Consider the following 21,412-nt stretch of genomic DNA (forward strand, 5'->3'; position numbering starts at 1 on the left):
TTATCTTGCCAGTTTGTCCCCCACAAGCTTGTAAAAATTGCCTCTACCTTCGCATCTCCAATTTGCCACGTGACTTCTCAAGGTGTTTCCCCCCTGGAGGTCTCCTCCTCCAAACCATCTCTGCACCCTCACTAGCCCCACAACCTCTGGACTTTCTGGAATGGGGAGTAACGCACTCATCTTTATTGTTTAAGACTTCTGCATTGGGTTTTCTGTTACTTGCAGATGAAGACAGACACACCAGGCCCTCGGGATCAAATCCCAGTCAACGTTCGGCCAAGAGTCCTCTCCTCCAAAACACCATCCTTCCCTGCCACACCAGGCCACCCAGGTCTCCATCCTGCCTGCTCTCACTCACTCCTCTGGGCCTCTGTGCATGTTGGTCCAGCTGCCTGGGATGCTTTTTCTCCCTGTTTCCACCTTCTAAATGCCTCCTAACCATTCTCTTAACCATTCTTCAGTTCCTGTTTTTCAAGCGAACGTAAAAACTAAACATTTTTCATCTTTGACACATTTTATGAGGTGTCAACCATTGAGGGGTCAGTGCTTGAGGGCAACCATTCTCTTAGTTCCCATAGTACCCTGCCCTCATCTTCATCATAATGCCAACCACACAGTGCTGTAAAAATTATTATTTCCTCCTCTCTAAATTTGTACTGCTGTAAGGACAGTGCCTGGGTTTATCTCTTCCTTGCTGTCCAGTATGCAACACGGGGTCTAACACACAGACACACACAAGAGTTGACTGAATGACTGAATGTCAGAGTGGGTTAGTGCTATAGACTGAACGTTTGTGTCCTCCCCAAATTCATATGTTGAAAGCCTAACCCCCAGTGTGATGGTATTTGGAGGTGGGGTCTTTGGGAAGTAAGTAGGGTTAGATAGGTTATGAGGGTCAGACCCTCATGATGGGATTAATATCTTTATAAAAAGAGGAGGAGATATGAGATGGATCTCTCTCTCTCTGTCTCTTTCTCTCTCTCAATATCTCTCTCTCCCCCTCTCTCCCTCTCTTTATGCATAATTCAGGGAAGCAGGCCTCCACTAAGAACCCAATCACGTTGGCACCCTGATCTCAGGCTTCCAGCCTCCAGAACTATGAAAAAGAAACATTTGTGGGAATTCCCCGGTTGTCCAACGGTTAGGACTCTGCACTTTCACTGCCGAGGACAAGGGTTCGATCCCTGGTCAGGGAACTAAGACCTCGCAAGCCGCGCGGTGTAGCCAAGAGAAACAGAAAGAAAGAAATGTTTGTCATTTAAGCCACCCAGTCGATGCTACTCTGTGATGGCAGCCCCAGAAGACTAAGACAAGTAGGTTCTAAAGTCTTCAAACAAAGTAAAAATCTTGAATGGTCAAAATTAATCTTAAAAATCCTGCCTACCACACATAAAACACAGTATCCATGTTTTTATTATACATAATTCTTATCCCCACTGAATTTTGAGAAGTACTGAGTTCCACTAAAGGGGAGAATAAACAGAGAGGTTAGATGACAATGTCTGTCATTCAAAGCCCCCCACTGTAAAACAGGCATCAATCCTTAACAGGGACTTTTAAGGAAGATGGTGTGGGGGAACGGCTTCTTCACTGGCTCCTTCTACACTGGCTCCTGCTTGCCTGAAGGAGTTTACTTGATTTTTGTTTTAATATTCTCGTCTGTAACCTCAGCCCCCAGGACAGCAGGAAAAAACTGTCATCATCGTTTGGTCCAATGAAGCCTTTTTCTTTTTCTGAGTAATTTAAAGAAATAATAATAAAGGGACAGCTTTTAAATTTTTATTACAAAATCGAATAATTTAAACATAGCAGGGACTTCCCTGGTGGTGGTCTACTGGTTAAGACTCCACGCTCCCAATGCACGGGGCCCAGGTTCGATCCCTGGTCGGGGTCGTAGATCCCGCACGCTACAACAAAGATCCCACACACCGCAAAGACGATCCTGCATGCCACAACTAAGACCAGGCGCGGCCAAAATAAATAAATATTTCAAAAATAAATAAATAAATATAGCAAATCTTCATTCCCTCTTTTCCTGACTTTGAAGGTATATAAACTCAAAATGAGCAACATTCTCTACATGCAACTAACTATTCATCAGCTGCACCAGGGGCAGATCCAACTCACAAATACTAATTTCAGATTTCAAGCAAATCTCTAATAAGTTCTAATTTATTGTTATTTCTGGTTCTTCTTGCACTTGCATCATAAAACTAGTACTTTTCAAACCTTTGATGGGTTGTAATTTTCCTAAAGAGAAGACGGGCATCTTCTTTTCTCCATAATTGCAAAGCATTTTCTTTCTTGCATTTATAAACACTAGTAAGAATATTCTTTGGATCACCTTTGTAAACACACCCGACTTCATCATTTGTCCCTTTCAAACTGTATCAAGGAAATTTTGCTAAACAAACATCACAAGAGGTACAAGAAGATTGGCCTCCCCTTCTTTGAGCAAAACAGGACAGTCCAGGTTCTTGTTGCAAAATATTGGGTGATGAAATCATTCTTGTTGAATGACTAACTGGATGAGAATACCATATTTTTTGTCCTCAAAAATACATTGTTTATTGATCGATTCTGGAGTGTGAGAAAATTGATCCAGATTGTTGTATGGTAAAACTCAGACTCTGAGACTTTGCTTACAGAGTGAATTTTACTGTTAACATCAGAGTCAGCGTCACTGCTGTCCCTTCTGATTTGTCTAACTACTGTAAAACATTTTCCTTTGTCAATTTTCTTCTCTTCACCATTTTGTGCAGGCAATGAAAAATTCTGTATTCTCCATGGCATGCAATGAAAGTGATAATAAAACTACAAAGATGATGTCCTCGGGGCTTCCCTGGTGGTGCAGTGGTTAAGAATCCGCCTGCTAATGCAGGGAACACGGGTTCGAGCCCTGGTCTGGGAAGATCCCACATGCCACGGAGCAACTAAGCCCATGTGCCACAACTACTGAGCCCACGTGCCACAACTACTGAAGCCCGTGCGCCTAGAGCCTGTGCTCCACAACAAGAGAAGCCACCGCAATAAGAAGCCCGTGCACCACAACGAAGAGCAGCCCCTGCTCGCCGCAACTAGAGAAAGCCCGTGCGCAGCAACGAAGACCCAACACAGCCAAAAATAAAATTAAATAAAATAAATAAATTTATTTTTAAAAGAAGATCCTCTTTTATACCTTCTTGAAAGATGATGTAATACTCTAAGCAATGTAATAAGAAAACTGAAGGGTGATGCAATCGTGATGATTTATTTCACTGTTGCATCAACCTTCTGGATGGTGATTCCATCATTCTTCCATTTTCTTATTATTTTAGTATTTTTAGCATAATTGGCAATAATTGATGGGTAATGATGAAATAATTCCTAGGATGATAAAATGGAAAACATTTCAAGATATAAGAAAAATCAGATCACTAAGATCCCGTGAAGTCTTAGATTCATAAATGGCTCCAATGGTCCCATATGGTACATTCAAGATAGAATGAGTTTTATTCTGTTCTTGTTAAAAAGTAAACGTTCTCTTTGATCTTTGAAAAATTTCCTTTCAAAAGAGCCAAAGTCATGATACATAAAACTTTACAAATAGTTAGAACTGCTCAGAAAAAAAAAACTCAAACACTAAAATTGAGTCCCATGGACCCGGATGGTATACTGATGGTTAAATCACATTAATAGATTTGGTCATTTCATGAAAATTTTCAAAATCTGACTCCCTGGTAAACTGCCCCACAAAAAGACCCTTCCCTTACCCATAGTTCTAGGACCAAACCCAGTCAGAGAGAAAGCTCCGTAGTATTCCAAGACCATAGATGCTCACCTCTGGGCTCCACCAGCACTCCCCACGGAGATCAGGCTGCTCCTGGCCTGGGACGTTTTCTCCTAGAGTCTGTCTCCACACACAGTGCGGAAGCAAAAATCATGACCTGAGGAAAACGGAGACGACTTCTGGAATACTCCGCAGGCTTCAGAGCAAGGCATTAACAAAACTCAGACCACAATCAGACACCGAACTTTACTGCTTTACATTCTTTCCAGTAAATGGATTTATTGTGAGGAGACAGTGGTCCTATTCTCTTGGGGTTTTTTTAAATTCTTTTTCATCTCTTGTGTTTCCAGTCAGTCCATGACTATGGTTTGACAGTTAATCTACAACACAGAGGAAATGTCCAATTCACAAAAGTGGTGTATTCCAAACCTTTGGAAGTCGGTTGTTTCGGGAACTCAGAATATTTTCTCCTTAAATAAACAATATTATAAATGATGGTGAGGTTTCCAGACCAGCCCCACAAAAGCCCTCTTAACTCATAATGTTGTTGGGGCCCTGGACTTTTACGGTGAAAATTAGTAGAGAGCAATTTTGTTGTAGTACCAATAAACAAACTCAAATATGGAAGATATAGTCTCCTTTCTCCTGAATTCTATTTAATGAAACCACTGGTTTAATGAAAGGAGATAAAGGGAAAGACAGAGACATTTTAGGGAGGGACCTCTACTTACAAGAATTTCGGAGCCTTATAGCAGCATTCTATTGTTATTTTGTCTGTCCAGTTTCACTTGGATACCTTTTTTTCATTTTCCCTCATAGAGGCATGACACAAAGGAGCCATGATGAGGGTAGATTTGGGGCTCACAGCAAAGGATGGGGGAGGAAAAGCAAAAAGTTTGAGAGAGATTTTCTTGATGGGGCGATTAAAGCACGTCGTTGCAAGGGGGAGATTGCCTAAATCGGTATTAACTGATTTGCTAAGGAAATTGACGAGCAGGTGGAAGACCCAGTATTAGTGCCCTAGGCCCTTGAGCCAGGGAGAGAGAGTCCACTATTTGGTCAGACAGTTCCCTCTCTAACCATAAGGTGGCGCCGTCAGCCCAGACAGTCGGCCCCAAGGGGGCGTGGCTTGCAGGAGGAAGAGCTCTCCACGAGGAAGCCACGTTTTCCACTCTGGCTTTGGAACTCAGACAGCCTGGACCAGACACCAAGTATCAACCTATGCGATATTGCCTCATCATCCAACAACTTCCCATCCTCCAAGGCCCCACCTGCTCATACCTTCCCATCCTCCAAGAATACCTTTCTAGGCATAGCAACCCACATCAAGATTCCAACTCATTACTTCCCACTCCTCTCATCCGTATCCCCCTTCACAGTGTCAGCACTGGGCCCCTGACCTTTTCCTAACTCCAAAAGGGAATCTAGTCTAAGAGGGTCCTGGAGGTTCATCCTTAAATGCCATCAGGATGTGAAAACAAGATCTCTGGTGAGCACAGATTTGTCACAAAGGCCCCACAACAAGGCCCCAGATGGCAGCTTTATCTTCCACTTGAATACCAAACTGGGCAACCCCTATTCCCGATACAAAACGCACCATATCTCCTCCCTTCATTTACCCCTGCTGGTCCTCCCTCCTGTGATACCCTCTGTTCCTTTTCTACTTGTCAGTATCCTCTCCCCTTTCAAAGTCTAACTCGAATTAACCTACTTATTGTTTGGATTGAACTGGTGGAGTTAGAGAGGAAAACTTGGGTTCCACGCATTAACCACAGAAGCCCCAGGATGTCACGAGGTGAGCCTGCCTCATCCTTTCCACTGCCAGTTGGGTCTTAAACGGAGAAGGAGGGTCCGGCCAGCCAAGACTCCCTGCTGAGCCTCAGGGCAATACCAGCTGGACTGTCCTTGCATCTCCCAAGTCTCAATGCCCACCTAGAGAGACACCAAAGCTGCAAGCACAATGCGTGGCCCAGTATCTATTCTCAATTCATGTTTCCTTTATTATAATAATAATAATAATTACTACCATTATTACTGCCCCTTCCCCACTCCCTACTGTCACCAGCCGCAGTCTGCCAAACCAGTCCTGAGTTACAGAGCTAGAAGAAGGAACGAGGGGAGATCACAACACAGTCACCAGCCTGAGCTCCCCTCCCCACTTCCACCCCAGGCCTGTGGCCTAGACTGGTAATCCCAGGAAACTGCCTCCTGATTCTGCAGAATTTTCTCAGCCCTGATGGGACGGACTGGGGTGGGCATTCTTCTCTGGATGTCTGGCCCTGGCCAAGAGGCCTGACGATAAAACTTTTAAGAACTGGTACCTGTAACTTGCAACACCTCAAATACAGTTCACTACTTTCCTTTTAGTTCTAAAGGGACAGGTGGCTCAGGTAGGTGACAAGGTAGGAGACCAGAATGTCCCCTGTGAGACTGGAGCAAAAAGCCCCAAGATGAATGTTTCCATTATGCAGGTCCTCTGAGGGCAGCCCCAGGGCTTCATGGTGGCAAAAGGCCATGCCCCAGCTCTGGGAGGCAGGAGCCCAGAGACCTCCATCTGCCTGGCCCCTGATCCAGGTGGCCGAGAAGACTCCGAGAGTCTTCATCCAACAAAGGTCGGCTTGCTCCCACCCTGTGGACCTCTCCTATTTCTGTGGCTCAAAGAACCAAGAGACCAGATGCCCTTTTAAATGCCAATATAGCTCATGCTCTCACCTACAGAAAAGGCTCTCCAAGGAAAGAAAACCTACCCAGGTAATTCAGAGGCTTATGGAGTTCATGGGAGGCCAGACTGCTGCGGGGTTTTTTTTTTGTTACGTTTTGTCTTTTCAGGATCTACAGGAGACGGTGTTTCATAAACTAATAAAGGAAGTTAACTACGCAAACAAAAGCAGGGTGGGAAATGCTAACCACCTATTTGAATGTACTTGTACCCCACCTCCTTCCCCCAAAGCTCTGAGGCTGCAAGAAGTAATTGTTATTGGAATCATGGGCATGAGTGGCCGGTTTCTTGCCACTGCTGCAGACTCGGACCCTCAAAGTGACCATTTCCTTGGGCTCTGAAATCGGGTGGGGATGGTGGACAGCAGGTCCCAGGCGCTGCAACCCCGGGGAGAGCCCACCCGAAGGCGCCTTCCCCACCCCCTCCTTTCATTCCTCCCACCTCAAGGCCACTGGATGCGCTGGACAGCCGCGGCCAGAGGCGGCCACCCTGCCCCCACCCCCCTTCCTAACGCCCTCGTGCATCCGGAACCCTGGGAAGGGAGCTTTGGAAGCCGAACGGCGGCCGGAGGATGACCCGGCCCCAGCGTCTCCGCACCCCCTCCCCCAACCGTGTCACATGGCTGCCCCAACGAGGCTCGCAGTGCGCCCCGCCGCGGAGACCCAGGGCCGCGTCGCCACGGGCAGTGGGTGATGAAACCTCCCCGGCGAATTACCGCAGAGGGCAGGGAGCAGAGCGGGGCCGAGGCCGGGGCCGGCGCGGGGGGTGGGAGCTGGTACCCGGGCTCACCTGTTCTCCAGGAGGAGGATGGAGACGGCGGGGGAGGGGCGAGGGCGCGTCAACCCGGGGTGAGTGGCGCGGCGCTCGCGTCCCCGCCCTCCCCCAGCCCTGCAAGCCCCCAGAGCAGCGCCGTCGGACTGACGGTGCCCGGAGCAGTTCCTGTCCCCGGCCCAGGCGCCGGGGAGACGTGAGCGTGCACACGTACACACACAGCGGGGGAAGAGGCGCTCCGAGCGGCGCCCAACTTTCTCCCTGCTTCCGCAGGCCGGGGGAGAAAGCGGTCGGGGGCAATCCAGCCCCGGCCGTGCTTGGGGAGGGAGCTCGAACAAGGAAAAGAGACGGAGAGAATTTCCTCGGGTTTTGTTTTTAGGGTTTGGGGAGAATTTTTTGACCTTTTCCATCCGATGAATGAAGAGTAAAGGGAACCAGAATGGGGTGGCGAGTAGCGCTTTGAGAAAATGGAAGAGTATGTTTGGAGACGCGTAAAGTTGCCTTTCAAGCTCCAGCCTCCGGGGCACGCGATGCTCCTCGGCGGGCTGACTCAGGGCTGCCTGGGCCTCCCAGCCCCCCGCCTGGAAATGATGCAGGTCCAGTCAGTCACCTGGATCCCTGCAGCCCAGCCCGGAATCCGTCTGGACTGAGGGAGGGGCGAGAATCTGGCACCAAGGCCCACCAAAGAGGGGCGAAAAGAGGGAGATGGGGCAGTCGCTCAGGCTAAGTCCTATATCTAGTGCTCTGATCCTATCTTAAATAGTTTGAGGGATTTTTTTTTTTTTAATGCAAAGCGTCACAACGCCAGGAATTCCCAAATGTGCCCAGTTTGGCCCCAGCATCACTGTATCCAGGAAACTTCTCCAATCCTCGGGGCTGGGAATCTCAAGTGAATTCCAACAGGCAGAAAGAGGAAACTTTCCCAGCCCGATGCGGGTGTGATGCGAGTCAGGAGACCGGGCGGACGCTGTCCCAGCGCAAACTGTCCCCTCTCGCCCTTCTTTAGCTGCAACCGGAGCTGGAATTCGCTTTTATTTTTTTAAGTCCGTTCGGCCATTGCCCTCGAGCACCCGCACACGCGCATGCATCTCCGGCCGCGCTCTCACACACTCACACACGCACGCAAACGCGTGGCCGCCGCCAGGTCTGCAACTTTGTCAGGCGCTCCCAGCGGAGCTCGGCTTCCTCCCGTAGTAGTTGGGCACAGGCCACGCCTCCCGACCGTGTTGTCAAACGGGCGGGGGTCTCGGATTGGTCCAGCCGCCGGGACAACACCTGCTCGACTCCTTCATTCAAGTGACACCAGAGCTTCCAGGGATATTTGAGGCACCATCCCTGCCACTGCCGGGCACTCGCGGCGCCGCTAACGGCCTGGTCACATGCTCTCCAGAGAGCTACGGGAGGGCGCTGGGTAACCTCTATCCGAGCCGCGGCCGCAAGGAGGGAAAAGGCGAGCGAGGAGGAAGAGTGGGAGGAGGAGGGGAAGCGGCGAAGGAGGAGGAAGAGGAGGAGGGGAGCACAAAGAATCCAGGTCTCCGGGCGGGAGGTTTACACCAAGAACCATGTGTGCCGAGCGGCTGCGCCAGTTCGTGACCCTGGCTTTGGTGTTGGCTACCTTCGACCCGGCGCGAGGGACCGACGCCACCAATCCGCCCGAAGGCCCCCAAGACAGGGGATCCCAGCAGAAAGGCCGCCTGTCCTTGCAGAACACAGGTAAGTGCGTGCGCCCCAGCGGCGGGGAGCTGCTGGGAGAAGACACCCGGCACCCACGCAGAGCGCCCCGGGCGCTTCGCCCGGAACTGGGCGCCCACCCTGGGCCGCGCAAACTCTTGGGGTGGCGTAGGACGTGCAAAGGAAAGCGCGAGGCAAAGCGAGGTCCGCGCCGGGCTCCGCGCGCCCGGAATCCGCACGTGCTGGCAGGGTGATGAAATGGCTGGGGCAGGACTTGTTGCTGTCCTCCCTGGGTCGAGGGTAAGTGAAGCAGCGTCTGACGCGGCCAGTGCCGGCTCCGGAGTCCCCGGTCCGGTTCAAAGCTCCCTGCTCCATCCTGACCGGCTTGCGGGAGGCACGGAGGGTCCCCGGAGCGGGGCTGCGCCCTGAACCCGGAGAACTTCTCTTCCCAGCCGGCGGGCCGCGGCAGGACCGCTTCTCCCCTTCCTCAAAAGATGCCCGACATCCGAGAACTTTGTAGGCGAGACAAATTGCATTTTGAACTTTCCCCTTAGGGGGCATTCCTTTCGGAAGGGGTAGGGGCGGGTGGCGCAAAAGCGTACCTCTGCGGTGCTGCCGCCGTCCCCCGCTCCAGGGCAGGTCAGCAAGGGAAGAAATGGTGACACGGCCCGAACCGTGCGCCGCAGCTGCTTGACCGGCTCTCCGCTCACCCACAAGCTGCCGAGCACAGCCAGGCGTGCAGGGCTCGGGGCTGGCCCTTTTCCCAGCCTCCTGGAGAGGAAGAAAATCTGCCTACAGCTCCTTCGCTCTTCACGGCCCTCCCTTTATTTAGGGGGCCTGCGAAACCGGGGGCGGCGTGCGTGCGCTCACCGCACGAGCAGGAATGCACGAGTGCCCATTAGCGACGCCCGGAGCGCGTGAATCGCGGCCCTGCGCGCTCCTGGCCGGCGCGCCGGGGCCGCGCGTGGGGTCATCCGGGAGGCTCCCACCTCCGTAGGCGGGTGCCAGCACCCGCGGCCCGCGCCCCGCTCATCCTAGGACCCTCGCCCACCCTCTCCTCAGGGAAAGTCCCAGAGCTTTCCCTGAGAATCGAACGTGATTTTCGCTAGTTGGTGACCCTCAATAAATACACGCCCCTCATTCTCTCCGCAGATTTAATCTGAATGTGGATTATCTCCTCCGACCCCGCCCTTCTTCCAAAATATACTTTTCTGATGTAATTTTGTGGTTGGTTTAAGTCAAGGAATTGGGTAGGGGGAGGGAAGGAAGACAGGCTTTGCGCGCGGCAGCCTGACAGTTAACTCCCTCTCAGCCTGTCCTTTCACAGAGACGAATTAGAGCCACATTCTGCGAAGGGGGGCAGCAAACTCCCGGGTCGCGGGAATTCTAGGGGATGAAGCGTCACCTCACCCCGGATCTCTGTTTAAAAGGAGCCTCTAACTGCGAAGGTTGCGTTTCTGCAGACGAGCCCCCATCTGACTCTATCCCCGAGCCTGCTTGCAAACCGCAGCTTCCCCAGCCTGGTATTTTTAATGCGGACGGTTTGGAGGCGCTGCCTTAATAGGAATTTTGTTTTGATTTTTAGATGTTGAATCATAAAGCTGAATTGAAACTGCTTTTTGGACGCTTTCATTTGGGGGTCAGGAAGGAAATGGCCTTCATTTAATAGCAGCAGCTCCATCCAAGTAGAGAAGGGTATTTCATTGATGAAGTACAGAAAGGAAAGAGCAAGCGGATGGGTTGAAATTTTATTTTTGTCTGTGGGTTTAGAAAGCTGAAATATCTTATGCTTTCAGACTAAGTATTCCCACCAATACTTTAATAAGATGAGAAGGATGAAAAATGGAGTGTTCAGACCTAACCTCTGATTGCGACTTTCGCAATGTAGGTTTGGCTAATTTTTTTACAAATATTTACAAATACATTTTCATAAGTAGATGAAGTGATGAAATTTTCTTTCCCTGGTTTTTTAGATCCTGAGATAGTCACTCCTAACTTTTTCTCTTAAATCTTCTTTTAGTCATTACTTTTATTTCAACCCGCCTCTCTGCACTCCCCAGCGTGGCTGAGAATTTTGAATATGATTGTATGTAATTCTCATTTTAGCGGAAATCCAGCACTGCTTGGTCAACGCTGGCGATGTGGGGTGTGGCGTGTTTGAATGTTTCGAGAACAACTCTTGTGAGATACGGGGCTTACATGGAATTTGCATGACTTTTCTGCACAACGCTGGAAAATTCGATGCCCAGGTAAAAAACCACATTGAGCGCCAAGAATGTTTTGTGTTAGCGTAGCGTGATCGAAACGTTCGTTGGAAAGACTTGTTAACAGATTTTCTTAGCTGATGGTCATGGTGGGTTTTAGCACTTGCCAGAGACCTTCTAGGTGAGCAGCAGACTGCCAATGACTCCCCACTCCACTCCTGGAGTTCAGCTTTCTGGACCTGTCATGTAGGCTAAATCCTTCTCCACTCTTCAACTGTGTCTCCACACACAGAGTGGAATGGAGACCAAGTTGAACACTTATCTGAGGATTCTTAGCAGAGAAGACAGAAGTCATAATAAATAATAAACACCTTCTAAGGGACACCTAAGGATGTCTGGCTACCCAGAACCCAGTCTGCGAGGCCCATCACCTTTAGGAGCGTAGGTTGAGGGGGGAAGGGCAGGGACTCCAACTGACCATGCCGAAAGCTATTTTCAAGAATAAAAGAGACACAAAATTTGTAGAAATTCATCGTCTCCTAGAGGGCATGTGGCGGACTTCCCTGGAGGCGCAGTGGTTAAGAATCCATCTGCCAATGCAGAGGACATGGGTTCAATCCCTGGTCAGGGAAGATCCCCCATGCCGCGGAGCAGCTAAGCCCGTGCGCCACAACTACTGAGCCTGCGCTCTAGAGCCCACGAGCCACAACTACTGAAGCCCGCACGCCTAGAGCCCATGCTCCGCAACAAGAGAAGCCCCCGCTCACCGCAACTAGAGAAAGCCCACGCGCAGCAAGAAAGACCCAACGCAGCCAAAAATAAATAAATAAATAAATAAATTCTGAGGGCATGTGGGCAGGTAGCATGGATAAATCAGGGCCTTCAGAAGAGCAGACTTTTCTCCCTCCTAAGTAGCAGATCCTCCTTTCCCAACCCGAAAAGTCGGAACCCTGAATGAGTCCTGCTCTATATAATAAATATAGTCAGGGCGCCTGACCCACTTCAGTTATCCCAGGGTCCCCAGGGTAAAGCTCAGTTGCTGTGTGGGCGGGAAATGAACCCAACAAGCAACTTCATGGCTCCAGTACCCACGATCCAAACACGTTTCCGATGGAGTGTAGCGTTAGGCTCATCTCCTTCATGTCCTCCCCAGCCCACATGTGCACTATGAAGTGCCCCCTAGTTGTTACAGACTTCCTCTCCCATTTCACTGGCGAGCCATGACAGTGTTTGGATGAGGCCAACAGTTTAGGTGTGATTTATGGACATCGCCAGTCACCGTGTACTGACATCCTGTAGAGAGCCTGACAAAGCAACGCCTGGGAACCAGAAAGCAATGTGACGGGGCTGGCAGCCTCCCCTACAGAGGATGTGGGGTGGCAGCAGGGGAAACAGAAACCGGGGAAGGAAAGAGGAGTAGAACGTTTGAACTCCTTGAGACTCCCGAATAAAGCATCCCTTCTGGATTAACTGGAATTAGGAAACGTACTAGGAAATCCGGAGGAAAGATGTGTGTTTCAGGGCAATCCCACAGGATGTCAGGGAAGAATACCAAGAACGTATTACTGCAGCCCTCGCATAAATTAATCTTCCTTTTTTCTCTCAACCAACAGCAGTCTGTTCTCAAGTTAGAAGCATCCCTTTCAAGTCAGATCTCAGGCCATAACTACTTAATAAACTGGCACACCCTACCCTCCATCCTATTTGGCTCCCACTGGAGAGTCAGAGGAAAGGGGGCTACGGGGAGGTGGTTTTTCAGTGATCAGACACTATCTGTAGACATTTCAACTGCTTCTAAAGGAGAGAACTGAAATAAACATGCTGGCTGGCTTCCCACTTCCAACCTAAACCCATTTACTTTCTCAACTCCGGTACGTCCGGGCCTGTCTGAAAAGACAGGGGGTGACCTCTCCAACGACAGCTTGTTTCTATAGTAAGCGGGGTGCGGGGATCCCTGGGTAGGTATCCCACAGTGCCTCTCTGCCCCGAGAGGTTGATAAGGGAGCTGCCGGCCCGGGCTCGCCGCCACACCCCGAACAGCTGTCTCCTTTCTAGGATAAGAGCGATCTAATGGGGTTGCCAAGAAAGAGGACTGTAGGCCAGATGTATGCCTGGCTGCCTTCGCCACTCGGAGGCTGGGAGCATGGGGGAGGGGCCGTCAGTCGGGCAGTTCAGGCCCCAGATGCTGCCAGGCAGTGTGCCAGGCGGGCCTTTTAGAGGCAATAACCCTAACAGTTTCAAGGAGTCGAATTGCTTTCAAAAAGGAAAAAGAATGCTCCTCCTTAAAGGCTAGGAGGAGACAAGAGAGAGTATGGGCTGGGGGTGGCAGGAGGCACTGAGACAGAGAAGGGAGGCCCAGCTAGCACCGGATCTTGACATCCCTAGAAGGAACGAGGGGAGAGATGTGAGATTTGGACAAGCAGGCACCTTCTACTTGAGAAAAACTCCTGCTGAGCGCCACCAAGGAGTTCTGGATTTATGCCTGGCCAAATTCCCCTCTGTGTTCCAGAAGCGTTGCCACCGAACGGCCAACAGTGGGCCGCCTTGAGGATGGAGGGTCATGGGTGGCCCAGGACCAGGAAGGCTAGCAGAGCGCGCCAGGAGGAAGGAGGCCGATGCGTCTGTCTCCCGAATGCGGGGGTATCACGTCCCTCTGGACGGACCTCCTGATGTAGCCTCAGCCTGTCACCTGCCAGGGTGTCTGTGTGCGGCAGGGCCTTGGAGTTCAGTTGTCAGAAAAATCCCTTGTAAGCCCAGAAAGGGTGAAAAAGTCGAAGTGTGTAACAAGGACTGGTCTCTTCCGCCCCCCTCTCCCTCCGCTGTCCCCTCTGCTCTCAGGGCAAGTCCTTCATCAAAGATGCCTTGAAGTGTAAGGCCCACGCTCTGCGGCACAGATTCGGCTGCATAAGCCGGAAGTGCCCGGCCATCAGGGAGATGGTGTTCCAGCTACAGAGGGAATGCTACCTCAAGCACGACCTGTGCTCTGCCGCCCAGGAGAACACCCGGGTGATGGTGGAGATGATCCACTTCAAGGACTTACTGCTGCACGAGTGAGTGCTGCCCTCTGGGGGCAGGGGGGTGGGGGGGAACGGAATGGTGCAACTAGGATAGAGGAAGGGGAGGCCTGCTGGGGCTGGAGGAGAGTCTTCCTCGGTTTGAGGGGCTGGCTTGTAGAGGCTGAACTCTCCTGTCAAACTGGGAAGGCTGTGGTTTACCTCAGAAAGCTGCGCACTGACTCCCTGGGAGTCCCCTTCCAGCTGGCCTTCAGGAAAAGCAAAAGAAATTTCCACCATCGGTTTCCAAATCCTAAGCAGTAGCCACAGGAAATCTTTTCACCGAGCGTGAGATGTGTAGAATTCGGAAATACCTTTCGTCTTCCCCTCAGCCAGATCCCAATGGTGCTGAGTGTTCCAGGTAGCCGTGCAGGTGCCCCGGCAGACGGCCGAGAGCTGATAATATATACTGAGCGTGTACTAAGTGCCAGGTATTGTGCTAAGGGCTTCATATGCATTTTTCACTTGATCCACATGACAGCGCCGTGAGCTGGGTACCATTCTCATCTCCATTTTACAGATGAGAAAACTGAGGTTCACTGCGGTAAAGGTTGCACAGACAATGAAAGGCAAAGCCAGGATAAGGAGCCAGGCGGTCGGGCTCCAGAACTTACACCCTTACGAACCAATCGCTTTTTTTCCTGCCTCCATAAGCTCTCCTTTCCTTTAGAAGGTCCGATTCACCTTCTCTAACATTAACGCCCTCCCAGAGAAAATGCAAAACAAATGACAAAAACTTTAATCAGCTAAACGCCTTTATGCCAAAGTGAGGAAATAGGAACGTACTTATCGGAAGACTTGCAATTCGATCATAAACCCAGGACGTCTCCTTCCTTAAAAAACATCCCTATGGGATCCTAAATTTTGCAGAGTAGTAAAGCATGTGGGTACATAGTTGCTTCTAACACAGTAGCCCCTGAAGGTTACAATGGCGCCTTCCTTGGGGACTTAGAGAGGAAGCTACTAGCTAAGCAGCCCAGTACAAGTCATAGCACTGTTAGTCTTTACACAGTGACTCGTTGAGCCAAATCAGTACAATTTTATGAACTCTTGCTCCTTAGTTTGTGCCATGGCTTCCCCCAGCTATGTCGCTAAACAGGCCACTCCCCACCCCCACATACACCACTTAGATCACAGAGGACAGCAACCGTCACCTGTCACTTTCCACTTGATTATGAGGCTCTAGGTATCTTGCAGCACCCCTTGGTGCGGTGTTAGAATTATAAGATTCACCGTGAATCTCTGCCAGCAGCTCTTGCCAAGAGCAAACCGATGTGGCTTTTCCTTGAGTTACACTAATGCCTGATAAAATATTTTCTATTCTTCCAAATCCCTAGAGAAAAACAAAGCAACAATAACATCAACAACAATAGCAATAACAATAACTATCATTTTCTCAGTGGGCCAGGCCCTTTGGCCAGAGACTTTGCCTGGATTATCTCATTTATCTTTCCCAACAGTGCCACAAGCCAGAGAATACCGTCCCCATATAACAGAGGAAGAAAGTGAAGCTAAGTGGTTAAAGGTCTTACTCTGAGGTTTAATTCCTACTCTTCAACTTGGGAATTGGTGATTCTGAAGCCAGTTGTCGGGAATAGACCTCAAACCTCCTTGTAGCCTAGGCTGCGTTCTCCCCCCCTAGACCAGCTAAAGGCTCAGTGGTCCCCAAATGTGGCGGGATTTTTCCCTTTTCTTAGAAACAGCCCCATTACACTGGCAAAGCACTGGGAAATTTCCTTCCTTCAAGGTGCCCCTGCAAGAGGCAGACACCCCATGGCTGAGAAACTCATGAAGTTCATTTGTCCTCAGCCCACTATCATCCTTTAGAGATAGTTTATTGGCCTCAAGCGTGGATGACGGGGCACTTGTTTTTAATTCTATGGTACCTTTTTGGAGCCAAGAAGACTTTATCTTTCTGGAGAAACGTCTTCTGTGGGGAAACTGAAGGTTTTGAGGTTTTTTGCCACCCTCCCCACCTTGAATTTAAGGAGAGGGAAAGTACTGTGGCTTTCAGACATCTCCTCTATGGAAACACGGTCCATGGGGCCACGGGACCCTGACTTCCAAAGGACTCCTTACATCATTTAGAGCCAACACATAGCCCCCACCCAGGCCTGCTCTGGAAATGCTGGTGGTCCATCCCGAAAGCAAACCTGGGCCATTTTCTCAAATTCTCAGTGTGGCTGCCTACAAGTACATCTTGCCTCCTGCTAAGCCGGCACCCCTAGCTCCCCACAGATCCCCACTACCTTCCCTTCTGAAGCCACGACTACACACTGCGTCCGCTAGTGCTTCAAGCTGAACTGAGGTTTTTGTTGTTTAACTATCTGAACTGATTTGGGCACAAAAGATCCCATCAGTCCCCAAATATCAAGAAGACCATTTAAGAATGTGTGACACTGGCCACAGATAAGAAAATGAAAACTGAATTTGCTCTTCCCTCTAGAGAGGAGGAAATCATAGCCACTCCAGAATGCACGTCACCCGCATCCCTCGACCTGATCCTCATTCACCCCAAAACACGTTCAGTTAAAAGGACTTCCTTCAAACCCTCTGCTCCCCTCACCCCTTCCCATCCCACTTCCTCCATATCAACGGCTTGGCCACCACACACCCTGTCACTGAGTGCTGGCAGCCTCCAGCCACGTCCCGCTCCAAGTATTTTAAAAAATCTTTTAGCCTTGCTGACTCCCAGTGGAGAGAGCTGGGCTTTGTCATTAGACACGGGCTGAGCTAGCAGCCGGAGAAGGCACCATGCCAGCTCGAAACAAGCTTAGATGAACACACAGCCCTCCCCACAGTTCACAGCTTTCTCCCCAGCCGACAGCGCTGAGGGCAGAAGAGAGCGTGGGCTAGCCTTCCGGGACCGCCTCGGGATTCGGAGAGCTCATCTGGTGGGCAGGACGCCCTGGCGAAGGAGGCCAAGAGGCAGTCTGTGCATTCCCAAGAGGGCCCTCCCCTTGCTCTGGGGAAAGAAACGTGAAGGAGAGCGTCCCAAAAGGACAGATGCTCAGCCTCCTCGATTTGCCCATCTAGCCCCAGGGGGTGGCAGGTAGGATCGGGCGCTAAAATCCCGACGCTGCTCTAGCAGATATACTCGGTGACCCTGACCTCCCTGAGGCAGTCAGTTGCTAGTTTTCAAAAGATGGAAGGAAACAGACCTGCGGGGAGCATGTCCCTTGTGTTGCCCCTTGCCCTCATCTCTTAACTCAAGCAGCCTTGGGTCATTGCTGTCCTCGTCACAGTTAGGGGCCTGCCTTAGAGAGTTCCAGCACCCTGCCCATCAGCCGTGCCCAGACTCTCTGACTCTGAAGGCATCAAGGAGGCCTTAAAAGGCAGCTTGATCTCTATCAGCCAAAACAGTCCTCCTCTCCACTCTCAGCCCAGCCCCAGGCCTTCCCAGCCCAGAAGCTTCCAAAGCCACTTTCACACACACACACACACACACACACACACACACACACACCCGCCTCGTCTCCTTTTTTATATCGATGAAATGAGGACAGTTCACTCAATTACAACTTGAGGACTAATTCATAAAAATGGCAGTAAACTACTTCACAAGTCTCAAAACACAATCTGCTCTTCCTGCTTGGCGACAACTGTCAACTTGCAGAGAAAAGATTAAATGGGCTATAATGCAGCCCCCCAGGTGGTCCAGGCTCGCAGAGGAAAAAAATTCTTCTTTTCTTCTTCTTACAAATGATCTCATGTTCCAGAGTGATTTCCTGCCCCAAAGGATGGCCCAGAGCTTCAATGTTCCTGATCAGAGATAGCCAGAAATTCTGCCAGTGAGGACTGCTTAAGAAAGCTGGTTAGCCACGTGGTACACTCCATACCCCTCTCCCGCCTTGGGGATCTTAAAAAGGCCAGTGAGTGGGCCAGGACAGCCCATTGCCGGGGGGTAACTTTTGCCAGCTGGGCCCCAAAATATAAGAAGCAGGCACACTGCTCCAGTTGTCTGCACACACCTCCCACCCTCAGGAGGAAGGTTTGCATGACGTGGTCATCCAGCACTTTCCTAAAGAACACCCCGGGGCAGCTGGGATGGCCTGAGCAACTGGCCCTCCCCTTGGGATCCCAGCGTGCTTATTTCACAGACAGCTGGCTCTCGTCCCAAGCACGTAGACCCCTGTCAGCCAGCTCTCCCCTCCCTCATCTCCCGTTGTGGGGAAGCGCAGATTGGAAGCATAGAGGTGCTTAGACAGCCACTCCCCCACCTCGGCCTCTGCTACCAAGGAGCGGAAGAGCTCTGTGGGAATTCACATCCTGCCACCCTTCTCTGCCTGTTCCGGACTCCTCCAGATACAGAGGAGAGTGCACCCAGAAACTTCCCAAAACACCCTTTATCACCATGAGCCCAAACCAGGGGCAAACACGGACCATGGGTTAGATGGTGTTTTGGGAGCCTCACGTACAAAGCTCACCTAGGAGAAGGATACCCAGTGCAAAGCCAGCCAACCTCGCTTCCCTGCCATAAACACTCCTCAGTTTGGTATTCAAGGCCCTTCACCATTTGCCTAAGTACTCCACTGGCTCCAAGACCCAGCTCCACTCCTGCTAAAACCCTCCTAGTTAGCACACCCTAAACAGACCCAGAGCTCCCCTGCCGTCTTATTCACACAGCTGGCATTCTTGGCCCCCCTCCCCAGAGATTCTTCCTAGACTTCTAGCATATGCACCTGTGAATTGTCCCTGGCCCTTTTATTTGTGCATGGCATGCGGGATCTTAGTTCCCCAGCCAGGGATCGAACCCGGTCCCCTGCAGTGGAAGCGCGGCTTCCTAACCACAGGACCACCAGGGAAGTCCCTCACTGGCCCTTTATCTTGTGGTAGGCTCTCTCCCCAGCCTCCAGTTCTCTCCAATGCCTGGCATGGAGCCCCGTACGTAATGGCCACCCAGTCAATGTTGGTTGAGACCAGTTCTCCAAAGAATAGGCTTCAGGTAGTTCCAGAAAGATCGTCCACCAAACCAAACCCAAGCCGAGCGTTGGTCACGTCCCTCTCCCCTGGTATATCGGTCCTGCCCTCTGCAGGCGTACCGCATCCTGGGTCTCTCTCTCAATCTCCAGACCCTACGTGGACCTGGTGAACCTGCTGCTGACCTGTGGGGAGGAGGTGAAGGAGGCCATCACGCACAGCGTCCAGGCTCAGTGTGAGCAGAACTGGGGAAGCCTGTGCTCCATCTTGAGTTTCTGCACGTCGGCCATCCAGAGGCCTCCCACGGCGCCTCCCGAGCGCCAGCTCCAGGGCCACAGGGCCAAGGTCTCCAGGGGCCACCACGGCGAAGCAGGTCACCACCTCTCGGAGCCCAGCAGTCAGGAGACCCGCCGAGGTGCCAAGGGCGAGCGAGGTAGCAAGAGCCACGCAAACGCCCACACCCGGGGCAGAGCGGCCGGCCACGGGGCCCAGGGAACTTCTGGAAGCAGCGAGTGGGAGGATGAACAGTCTGAGTATTCTGATATCCGGAGGTGAAACGAAAGGCCCGGCCGGGAAATCTTTCCTCCACGCCGTCCATTTTCTTCTCTCTGGACATTCCAAAACATTTGCCATTAAAGAGGGGGGATGTCACACGCAGGATGTGATGGGGATTGCGGACTTGATGGAGGTGTATGTAAGCGGCATGGACAGGTGAAGCGGAGACTCCCTGGGCGGCAGCGAGGGCTCGGTTGTGCCCGCTGGGTCCCGCACCGGCACATCCCGAAGGGAGGGAGCCACCCGGCGTCCTCATTGCAACTTTGCCTTCTTTCCATCCGCGGAGCCCCTGGGCGGCAGCCTGCGGTTCCCTCTGCTGTGGGAGGCGATGGGGAGGGGCGGGGGTGACCCCCGGGGCTGGATCGCGGCCCAGACCGCAGCTTCTGGTGCTGTCTTGGTGGAGGGCAGCTGGATTCCGGTTTAGGAGTGGGTGTGAAAATCTCCCTGGGAATCGGGAGAAGGGTGGAGAGGAAGCAGGGGCCGTGTGGGTGCTTGGCCAAACCAAATCCAGTTTCTTGCATGGGACCTTGAGGTTTGGAGCAACTTGGGAAGGGGCGGGTGAGGGTTCTAAGTGTAATTTCTGAGCCATTGTTCTGTCTGGGGCATCCTGTCCGAGGGAGTGGCCCCCGTGTGTTTGTATTTTAACCACTGCTTCAAGTCTCGATTTCACTTTTTTTTTTTATTTATCCAATTACATCTCCCTATCTGTCGTCTAAATAAATAGCTTTCAAACAAAGCAACTGGGTCATTAAAACCAGCTCAAGGGAAAACAAAAAACAACCCATCTTTGGGGGCTGAATCGTTTTTAGTGCTATTTTAAAAGGAATCAAAGAGCAGTGTAGCCGTACATCTGACGGCCTGACGTGGGCTCATTGCCACTTAGGGCAAAGCCACACCTGGAGGAAAATGCACACAGGAGGAGTGCATTGGACAGACTTCCTTTTGCATTTCGGTATCTCACCTCAGCCAAGACAGATAAAGCACCACACCCTGGATTCCATGAGGCCAAGTTGGAAAGCTGGCCTCTCCGCGCTGGAGGATGGAAAAGGGGAACACAGAAGGACTACTCAGTAATTTTCACCAAGGAATGCCGACCTTTTGCACAAATGGAGGAGACTGCTGAAAATCGCTGAGGGACGAGATTTCCCAGATCCAGATTGAAAATTTAGCAATAAGAAAAGGAGTCAGAGTAAACAAAAGAAAGGCAGAGAGGAGAGACAGAAGGAAAGATACAGGGAGAAGATTAGAACAGAAATCGTCAGCAGTGGATGTCTTGTGGTTACTGAAGAGGTTTCAGAGATAGGACTTTACTTCTCTTTCCCAACAGGCCACAAATTAAAGCTTATCCTTTCTTGCAGCCAGTACTCAGACAGGAGCCCAGTATTGCAAGGAGTGGATGGATGTGCTGGGCCAGGTCCTTCTAGAGCAGGGGTCGGCAGACCTTCTCTATAAAGGTCCAGACAGGGAATACACTATTTTCGGTTTGGCGGGTTGCATGGTTTCTGTTGCAGCTACTCAACTAAGCCTTTGTCGCCTGAAAGCAGACATACGTAGACAACACATACCAAATAGGCTTGTCTCCATGCCATTAAAATTTTATTTAACAGGGACCCAACTGGACTTGGCACTTGGGCCTGGGTTTGCTGACTGCTGTTCTAGTGACTGGGCAAAAAAGTATGCATCCTCCATTTACATCAGCTCATAGCTTTCCCTGAAAGCAACCTGAGGCCAGAGATAAAGAAGCTAAATT

At 51.1% G+C, this 21,412-nt stretch overlaps 1 protein-coding gene across 2 annotated transcripts; it reads left to right on the forward strand.

The window, feature by feature from the left end:
• Window positions 1–8,764: 8,764 nt before the first annotated feature.
• Window positions 8,765–20,314, forward strand: STC2 (stanniocalcin 2). 2 transcript variants are annotated; one of them, XM_060006788.1, is made up of 4 exons: window positions 8,765–8,972; window positions 11,037–11,179; window positions 13,973–14,184; window positions 19,224–20,314. In XM_060006788.1, exons 1-4 carry the CDS (start codon window positions 8,822–8,824, stop codon window positions 19,660–19,662), a joined length of 945 nt encoding a protein of 314 aa, XP_059862771.1. In that variant the 5' UTR covers window positions 8,765–8,821; the 3' UTR covers window positions 19,663–20,314. The 2 variants fall into 2 exon arrangements, with proteins under 2 accessions (XP_059862771.1, XP_059862772.1); XM_060006789.1 differs by having other exon boundaries at window positions 19,260–20,314.
• Window positions 20,315–21,412: the final 1,098 nt, after the last annotated feature.

This window comes from Delphinus delphis, chromosome 3, assembly GCF_949987515.2.
Source record: "Delphinus delphis chromosome 3, mDelDel1.2, whole genome shotgun sequence".
Classification (NCBI taxonomy): Eukaryota; Metazoa; Chordata; class Mammalia; order Artiodactyla; family Delphinidae; genus Delphinus; species Delphinus delphis.